The sequence below is a fragment of the Anoplophora glabripennis genome, unplaced genomic scaffold (assembly GCF_000390285.2).
Source record: "Anoplophora glabripennis isolate ALB-LARVAE unplaced genomic scaffold, Agla_2.0 scaffold80, whole genome shotgun sequence".
Classification (NCBI taxonomy): domain Eukaryota; kingdom Metazoa; phylum Arthropoda; class Insecta; order Coleoptera; family Cerambycidae; genus Anoplophora; species Anoplophora glabripennis.
In genome coordinates this window covers 1,400,534-1,410,787 of record NW_019416401.1, presented here as the reverse complement: position 1 = coordinate 1,410,787, position 10,254 = coordinate 1,400,534, and the positions used below count along the sequence as shown (strand labels likewise).

The window sequence follows — 10,254 nt, the reverse complement described above, 5'->3', positions numbered from 1 at the left end:
AAAAAAACGTGGGCTTAACTTTTGGCGGCACAATATGTTAAAAAAATTCGAAAAATGTTATATTTTTCTTCCTATTTAATTATGTATCTTTTCAACAGTTGATTTTAGGCGAAAATGGAAGAGGAAAAAAATGTTTATAATACAATTTGTTACAAAATGTGACTAGTTACAAATCGAATGAATCATGATTATTATTGAAAAATCGAAACAATCGCCAAAAATGGGGTTAAAAACATTACTTTTTGGGGAATTTTTTTGGGGTCTTTAAATTGGGTATAGGACCTTCATACTTGGCTCAAGAAAACTTCATGTTATGTAGAATCATCACACCAAATTTCATCAAAATCGGTGTCATAGATTTTGCATAATAATTTTGCAATCCAAATTTTGAAACAAATTTGTAAATTTTCAAAATTTTGCACGGCAAAACCCCATATTGTGCCGCTAAAAGTTAAGCTCACGTTTTTTTTTCATACGCATAGAAAAATTTTCATTTCTAGTGATATTTGAAAGCCAAAAAGGATGGAGATCGAGCACTGTGGCGGAACGCTACATTGAAGACTTCACTTTTGAATAAAGAAAATATTGCGCAAAGAATACTGAAAATTGATAGTGGTAATGATAGACAAAGCACTGTTGTCATTTCTGATTTCACAACATCTGAAAATGATATAACTGTTAATGAAAACCTGTTGGACTGCTTTGAGAATTGCTCCAAGAATGAGGGTAGTAGCAGTTTCAGTGGTTTATTTAATTTTAATACTTGTTCAAAGTGTGTATTTAATATCTATGTGGATAAACAAAAATTATTGCAAATATTGTTGAATAAACTTTTATAAAATAAAACTTCATTAACACTTTTAATCTAAGGATTAAAAGTGTCAACTTTAGCTATTAGGATTAAAAGAGAATACTTCTGTTGATAAGATACAATTTTTTTTTCTCAGTAAGGAAAATGTCATCCTTAGAGACTTCTGACAGTCACAAAATATTATAGTTTTTATTGACGGTTGGAGAAAACCGACTTTGTTATATTTCTAATAATCGATTTCCAAGGCAATCTTACTAGGAAACCCAAAAACGCTACGAAATAATTCCAATAATTGGACCTAAAATAGCGTTAACTCTCATTTCGCTCAAATGGCCTACTAAGAAAACGTGAAAGATCAAAGTTAGAAAACTCCTTTATATATAGTAAAGTTTTTGATCCGCCATGCATATTTAATGGAAACGTGCAAGTGTGTAGTCTAACTTTTTAAAAGTTATACAAAGAGCGATAAATACCAATAAGGATGAAACGAGCTTTTACAGTACACCACAAAGATTAGTAGGATATTTTCTTAATATTTTACATTCTAAAGTTGCTTAATGCGGAGCCTTCTTAAATGATTATAAGCGCAGTGACCACCGAGTATATGCAACCAACATTGCACGGCTGGTACTGTTAACTAAAAATCTCTAAATCTTAATGTTACCAATATAAAAGATTCGTTTACAATGAACAATGACAAACCGTTGCGTCTGCGCTCGAGATAATGCGATCGTTGATTAGTTGAATAAAATCTCGTAAAACATTATACCAATCACCAGCCGTTGAAACAGAATGTTGTTTTTATTGTTATATGTTATATATTGAATCTTATTTGTCCACTAATCAGTATTCTGATGTTTGCAAAACTAGTAAAAGATTTATTTCTGTTAAACAACATAGATTTATAGTCAAATATTACTAACTTGGCTAATTTCACTCAGCATTTAACGCCCAAAGATTTTCAAAAAGTATTTGACCGCATTGACCAGTCTTATAATACCTGAACTTAAATCAATTGGGTTTTCTGATATCTTAACAGCATTAATTCAATTGAATAATACTTATTAGAACAGCAGTTTATGTAATGTGATGACCATACATATAAAAATTATGTTGCAATCTCTGGCGTTCCTCATGGTTCAAATCTTGACCCACTTTTATTCTTAAATTTTATTAATGATCTTAACTCTTCTTTAAAATCATCTCACTGTTCACGGATGATTCAAAAGTATTCAAATGATTATTTATTAAATTTATTTCAATTATTAGATTCTCCTGAATATAGGAGAGGTTGTGCTGCATTATCTTGTTTATTTAAGTTGAATCGTAATTTCATAGATTGTTCAATTCTTGATTAAATATTACTTTGTATTGTTTTTTACAGTTTATTAAATATTTGTAATATTAATACGAGTATACCACAATGAAATATTAAAATCTATATGTATTTTTATACAGTGTAATTCATTAACAATGGAAGAGTCGAAAGCTGAAAATACTACACGTGAAATGGTGACCATTGGCGCAAACATGCCTTATATTATCCTAAAGTTAATAGTTTCAGAAATTCAGGGTGTTGAAATTTTAAATCGTTTTTTTTGCGATTATTCTAAAAATATGTAGGTTAGGAACTTGAAAATTTGTGAAACTATATTTTTTTAGGCGCGAATAAGATGCGTGTAGTAATTTCAGTATTCGTTTGAAGAGTTGTGGCAAAGAATACAAATCGCTGCCAACGAAGTCAAACGCAATCCCAATATGTAGTTTCAAACTCAAAGATCTCTCAGAAAACGTTGTGTAAAGTGTGTAAATGTCAACGGCGGATTCTTCGAACACTGACTTTAAATCGTTGTTACGAATTTCGTTTGTTTTATTGTTAATTGTTGTAATAACGCGAAGAAACACTTGGTTTGTTTCGCTTTTAATTTCTCGTATTATCAAAACATAGTGTTCGTTAAATCGATTTTTCTCGAAAACGGATCGAGATACCAAAATGAAACAAGAGTACATAATTAATGGAAAAATGATTGCTCTTTCAGGTTTTGAATTATGTTTCTTGTTAGACATACAGGGTAAAAAGTTATTAACTAAATTTTCGGTAAAATTGGTCGTAAGTGGCGCCCTCTATGAGCAATGCTGAAATTACAACGCGCGTCTTATTTGCCGTCTAAAAAAATATAGTTTCACAAATTTTCAAGTTCCTAACCTACATATTTTCAGAATAATCGCAAAAAAACGATTTAAAATTTTGACTTTCAACATCCTGTATTTCCCAAACTATCAACTTTTGGGTAAGGCATGTTTGCGCCAATGGTCAACATTTCACGTGTAGTATCTTCAGCTTTCGATTTTCCAATTGTTAATGAATCACCCTGTATATTATCTTCGTGATTCGAATCCAAGTATTTAATTGTGTATAAATTTGCCTGTGATTGAGTGCAAACCTAATGAAAATAAGTGTAATTATTATTCAGCACCATAAATTGTGCCCCACGGTCCCATTCTGAGCCCCATCTTTAGCGTCATTCATATCGTTAACCTTGAACTTCTTTTAATCGCTAATTTATCAAATAAAATCAACCAAACGCATTTATGGTATGAATAGGTCAAAACGTCTTGGTCGATTTACGACTAATTCGCAAAATTTTGTTCGCAGGCCCACATCATGCGCATGCCCGTCTATCTAGTGTGCGCAGCGGCCCTCGTCGCGGTCAAAGGCGAAGAAGGCACCAACTACTTCGGCAGACAGCTGGAACCGGTGGACGTCGCCGCCGATCAAGAGACCATCAGCTACCTCCTGCCCAAGTTGGCCGCCAAATACCGGCCGAGCAACGACTGGAGCGGCGTTACCGACCCCCGATTCTACGTGCTCACCGAGATGGAGTCCAACGACATCGATAACCAGGTGAGGAAGTGTATGTTAGAAGGGGTATAATACCGACAAATTTTCAGGGATGATTCTTCTAGTTAAAACCAACAAAAAAAATATATTTTCTTTTTTCGTTGAACGATTCCTCTATGATTTTCCAGAAAATCTACAAAAAACACTCAAGAAACATAACAGTTTGAATTAGAAATGTAGCATTCACGTTTATTTTGTAAACAGACATTCATCATCAAATAAATAAAATAACTTAACTAACTAACTAACTAACTAACTAACTAACTAACTAACTAACTAACTAACTAACTAACTTAACTAACTAAATAAAATAACTTTTTTCGAAAATTGACTAACATTAAAATACTGACTTTTTAATTATATTTCTATAATTTTTACCCATATTTTTTTATTTAAAGCGGTAAGCAGAGTATTTTCGATTTTTCGAAATTTTTTTTCGAAAAAATTATTCAATTTTTTTTTCTCATAATTTCAAACGCTTTCTGCAATAAGAATGTCAAAAAAATCAGGAAAAAAATGTTTTTTTCATTTTTTTTACGATGAGCATTTAAAGGCAAAAAAACGTGATCCTTTAATTTTTTAAAAAATTCAATCGTATGAAACAAAAAAACGGCTTGATGGATCGAATTGAAACTCTGTAGGGCTTTCAGAGAATTCATTGAAGTTTCTGAAACCCACCGTCGATTTTCTGTGCAACCATTGGTTTCTGAGATATCGATGAACAAAGAGAAAATGATCCATTTTCATTCAAAGTCCGATAGCTCACCGAGAAATGGTCGTATCGAGACCAAAAAAAAAGAAGTTGAAGCTAAATGAACAACCTATCTAATCCATAAGGTGGTTAAGTTGGAAATTTTTTTTTTTTCAAGTCCGTACGCAAAAAATAAGATCGAAAAAATTTCGAAAAATTTTTTTTCATGATATTCATTACGATTGCGCGATATGTGTTACTTGAAAATTTTTTTTTGCAAGATCCAAAAATTAAAAACTAAGCTTCAAATTGATTTTTTTTTACTCCAATACGACCATTTTTATCAAAGATACAGCCATTTGAAAAATTTTGACCCCTTAATTTTTTTCCATTAGTGTATTATAGAAAAATTTCAATTAAATTAAATAAAATTATGCACCGGTCTTACGGTGACGAACCATTAGAATATTTCAGATACTACTACTTCGATTTGAATTTTAAAATTTTAGGCCCTGGTGTTTTCAAGAGTGCTCTCTTTAAATAAACTATAGTAGGATCGTATTCGATGCAAAGTAGAGCAAAAAGTTATCGGTCTTTTATCAAAGGAAATTCGTGTCATCATTTTTAGGAGGCGTAAGATAAATCATTTCAAATTTAAAATGAAATCCAATGTAAAATCTGAAATACCGCTGCATACGCACTCTGTTCTGGTAGTAGCTGTAGTCGCCCAGGTGCATCGAGTGTACGAACTGGTCGGTTATACGTCAAATACTAACCTGGCGAGCTTTTCCGTCAATTAGAGAGCGCTTCTAAAAAACAAGTAAACAACAGTGGCGCGTACAGAGGTAACATATAGTACATATGTGGAATTTAGGAAACAAATTGGATTTATAATAAATTACATTTAAAATAAATAGTTTATGAGAATAAAGGAATTTTTGTAGGAACAAGGGTGCCAGACCTGAACTGATCCCCTCGTCCCTTCATAATGTATAAAGAAATTATTCAATTTGTAAAACCCTTAAAAGCGTACTTCATTGGTTCCCTTGACAGGCAATGATTTATTACTTTGCATCGAATATGATCCTACTATAATGCCATTGTTGACCCACTTCTGGTTATACCTAAGGTCGCCATCTACATGTTTATTTTAAATGGAACACCCTGTATATTTATGCATATTTGGATTTTACGCGAAATTTTAGGGGGATTTTTATCAAGCTTCCCTATATCTGTCTCTAATGGTCTTCGATATATTTCAATTCTTTAAAAAAAAAGTTGCTTGTCGATAGCCTAATTCAAAATTGCCTACTTTTTATATCATGCAAGCTGGAGTATTGATATTTGGGAGGGAGATAGGAGGATGCCTATGATTTATTACAGTTACTTTAAAAACTGTTTAATTTTACACAAGGCGATGAAAATTTATTGTCGAACTTGCTTAATTTTGAATCGCCAAAACTTGGTTTTTCTAAATGGAGCACCCCGTATATTTAATCAAAAACTGTTGTAAAATTTTATCCTCTATCCCTATTACACTTTTCTATACCAATCTCTCTTAATATTTCTGTTATCGGCGGTTTTTGTGACGAAGTACATAAAGTGATCCAATTTCTTGCGAGGATGGCTGTGAAATTGCTAGCAAACTTAAAAACAAAACAACCAATATTCAATATGTCATAAAATTTCACCGTCATGTGTAAAATTATACAGTTTTTAAAATAACTGTAACAAAGGATAGGCATCCCCCATCTATCTGGCCAACGAAAAGCAACTTTTTTTAAGGGATTGAAATAATATCTCGAAGACCATTAGAGATACATAGATATAGGGAACCTTGATAAAAGTCCCCTTAAAATTACGCGTAGAATCCAAATATGTAAAAATATACAGTGTGTTCCATTTAAAATAAGCAAGTAAATATCGACTTCAGGAATAACAGGAAATACTACAACATTGGCATTATTTTGTTTACAGAGAGCGTCCCCGAAAATCCCAGTGCACAAATTTTCAAATCGAAGTAGTCTCTGAAATATTCTAATGGTCCGTCATCGTAAGACAACCTGTATATGAATAAAAAAAAATAAGTATTTCCAGTTATAGACGAAATACTTTTTTCGTTTTGTCTTAAATTTCCCGTCACGAAAAAATCGGCGTTTTCATCCCTGTTACAGAATATACTATCGCAAGATCTTTAAAGAATCATTGTCCTTGAGAATCGTTTTAAGAAGAAAAATCAACCCTGAAGTTTGTTACGTCATTGTTACACCCTATGCATTTATGTTTGTGTTATAAGCTACTAGGCTACTAGTTCAAAAATCTTTCAGAAGCAAGATTTCTAAATAATTCAACAAATCCCATGGGTTTGCATGAGATTTCTAAGGTGACAAGCTTCCAAAAAAAAAATGTTATTTACACATTTTGTCACGAAAATAGCATAAAAAACTTACAGAATGATTTTATTAGATAACTAAAAAATTGTATTTATGTTTTTTATATATAGATTCAGCAGGCAATGCCCAGTAGCTGGATATGTTTAGTCTATTATTTATAACAAAAAAAAGTAGGAATTAAATAGGACAGAATTTTCCTTTCTAGTGAATGTACAGTTCTTACAATATTTATATACAAGACAGAATTCGAAGGAAAGAATAAGCCAAAAAAGTTCTGTTATCGGAATTACTGTAACGATTTACCGGGGGCGTGCCTTGAAATGTTCTGCGTTATTTTCAGAACATTAAAATAATTATACACGTTAAAGACGATACTTTTCAACTGGGAATTAAATTGTTTTCACCTCCATTGATTTATTTTAACAAAAAATTACACTGAAAATGCACAGGACGATACGCTTACGAAAAAACACACCTTCGTAACAAACAAATCGCACTACGCACTGCAAGCTGCTACGATGAACGCCACGCCGCCAATGTCTTTCTGCCTCGGGTGTCGAATGCGGTTAATTCTACGAAAGTGTCGCAGGGGTCTTCCTGGAATTCTATCTTAACAAAAATATCGCACGGACTGTAACAATATATCACTTGGATACATTTAACGATAAATTAATATTTTGACACCATTGCCTAAGAATTTCAAGTGCATTTTGTAACATGCAACAATCAGTATAGTCCGGTCAAATTAGTTATAAAAATAGTGGTCAAATAACGAAAATTCCGACAGAGCTAAATTTTGGTGGAGATAATTTTACGATCTATAATTTTTGTCTGGGCTACTTTTTTGATAAAACTTACCGTTTTCGAAAAAAATCCAAAAAACCTCAAATTTTGACTTTTGACCCCGAATAATTTTTTTAGCACACATGGGATCGATGGGGACTTATGACACTTTATTTCTAATGGTATACCCAAGGTCTCCACCAAAATTTAGCTCTGTCGGAATTTTCGTTATTTGAAATGTCTATTTTGACCGGGCTATAACGGTTTTTATATAGCACAATAGCCCAATAGCACATAATAATTAATTAACAGAATTAATTCTGTGCCAATAGTTTAGGACCATGTAGTGATCGTTTGAGAAAACCAGCAGGCTCAAAGTAACGTTTTTTTTATTGCTGTTTACTAAAGAGCGTAATTTTAATAGTTTGAAGGATGTAGGTGTTTCTTGTGCAATTTGTTCCTTCTAATACTTCAAACTTGCAACTCTACAAAGCATTATAATAACTTCTATCTAAATGAAACCGCCTCCGCCAAATATACATCAAAAATTAAAACAAATGGAAAGGAAACTTTCCTCCCTTTATCGCTCTTCTGGATAAATTCTCGCAAATCAGTCGTTTTTAACATCAACGCCTTACCTTGCGCTTATAATCGAGCTAGAATTGCCAGCGTGGCAAGTCGTACACTAAAGGAAGGGAAAAAAATCGCCGCCCGTTAGGCGAGAGTAAAAAGAAAGGGCCTTAGCGAGTGTATTTTTCTAAATTTGCAGCATTAAACGCGGCTATATCTCTGAATAGTCTTTTTTTGTTGGGAGGCAGATGAACTATTTCTTTGCGCGACCACCAAATTGCGGCATTACCAGCGGCTATTCTACTGCGAAACGTTTAACAAAGCACAAAATTGGCGAGCTGTAGGACATTTACATGTACGTGTTCTAGTTGGCGTTACGAGGCACCCGTTTTAATTGTTGATGTTTGGACGCCCGTCGACACGGGAATTTTAATAATAGAATGACGTGAGGTAGTTTGAAAACTCTACCAGATACCTGAAAACGTCAAAAAGTTAATAATTTTATTTCCGAATTCAATACTGTTGCACTCTTGGGAAACAAAGGAGTGTTTCAAGAACAACTCGACCTTTAAACAAATTTAAATATAAATATTCCGTATACAGGGTGTTTCAGTCATAATGTCATTAATTTTGATCAAGTATTCGGAAGGCCTAATAAGGACAGAAAATCGAAAAGGAAGAGTACACAGCTATCGAACGTTGTAGCGAAACAGCAGATTTCCTAGTCGTCGTCAAGTCCAGTTTTACAATAGCTCTCAAAATTAATGTGCAACGGAACTTTATTAAGACTTATGGACGAATGACTGAGTGTTTTTAGCCGTATTTGTCATTGTTAATTTGTTCGATGTGGTTTTCAATTGGGTTTTCAAACGAAACATCAAACTGAGTTTGTGGACTGTAATTAATTTTTTTATTGGATTGCTCGTTCCAAACTACACAGCATGCTTGTGTTTATACATACAATATTGCTCTATAATAGAGCCAGCTTAAACTTTACTGTTACTCTTTAAGTCTAAATTACTATTAGTCCTAGATAATATACTGACTACTGGTGAGTGGTGATTCTAGTAGGCCAACTAGCCTCACCAGATGGCGTGATGTAAGTTAGTGGGGTTTACAGTCGGCCAGCTTACAGCGGACCGTAATTAAGTATTATAGGTAACTATTTGCGTAACAGTCGTTTTAATAAGTAGGTACCCTACAACTCTGAAAAGTAATAAGTTACACAATAAGGTATACGTACAAACTGAATAATTATCTACTTGAACATATGTAATACTACAAGCTCATATTCAATTATAAAACAGTGAAAACCTTAAGAATATGTATTAAAGTAAGGTTAGTGACCGAACACTGCGGTAGGTCAAGATTCACTCTCGATTCACTCAAGCGTTAGGAGCGGTTAGGAGGGATTTAAATAATGACTAGAAAATATTTTTTTTCATCGTAAATATGCATTTTAATTTTTTTTTATTGGCGGATTTGTATTCTACCCATTTTCCCCTATCTTGCCTTAAAATTAATGACATTATGACTGAAACGCCCTGTATATGGAGCTATCACAGTTTTCTGTGATCAAAATAAACATATTTAACTAAACTTACCTCTAACCTAAGTTGCTTCGTTTAGCTCCTAGATGGCATAGAAGTTGACATAGAAAAATATTTCTTTCATGTACCTAACTTAGATATATACTCCCCCCCCCCCTCCGCTTGAACCAATCAGCTCATAATTTTGTCGAGAGTCGCGCCATTATTCCATGGCTAGAAATTGGCCTCAATGATTTGGGATCGAGGGGGATTATCCCTCTTTATCCTGCCTCATCTCGTGTAGGCCTGGACAGCCTTCGTAGGTGGGCCCCATCCGTCGTCTACCCCGACCGCAAATGCGGCCGGTGTAGGCGCTTTGTGGGACCTCCTTTTGTCCTGGCTGGGCCCCGCCGGCTAGGGCCCTTTCTTCTGGCGCTCTTCTTGCTTCGCCGGCTCGTCTGTGTAAACCCCGGGGGTAGTGTCATGTTTATGTGTGGTATGGTTGGGTAGGGTAGTGCGGCTATGCAGCCTGGGATGCGCTTTGCTAAGGTGGCCCTTAGGCTAGCGCGGGAGGG

General features: G+C 34.0%; 1 protein-coding gene across 2 annotated transcripts in view; it reads left to right on the top strand.

Moving 5' to 3' along the window:
• Positions 1–10,254, top strand: part of LOC108917563 (diuretic hormone 44) — a 57,548-nt gene that overhangs the window by 22,050 nt on the left and 25,244 nt on the right. For both annotated transcript variants that reach the window (XM_018724224.1, XM_023454429.1), the window contains one exon: positions 3,468–3,716. In XM_018724224.1, the coding sequence (XP_018579740.1) occupies positions 3,468–3,716 (249 nt within the window). The remainder of the gene's footprint in view (positions 1–3,467; positions 3,717–10,254) is intronic.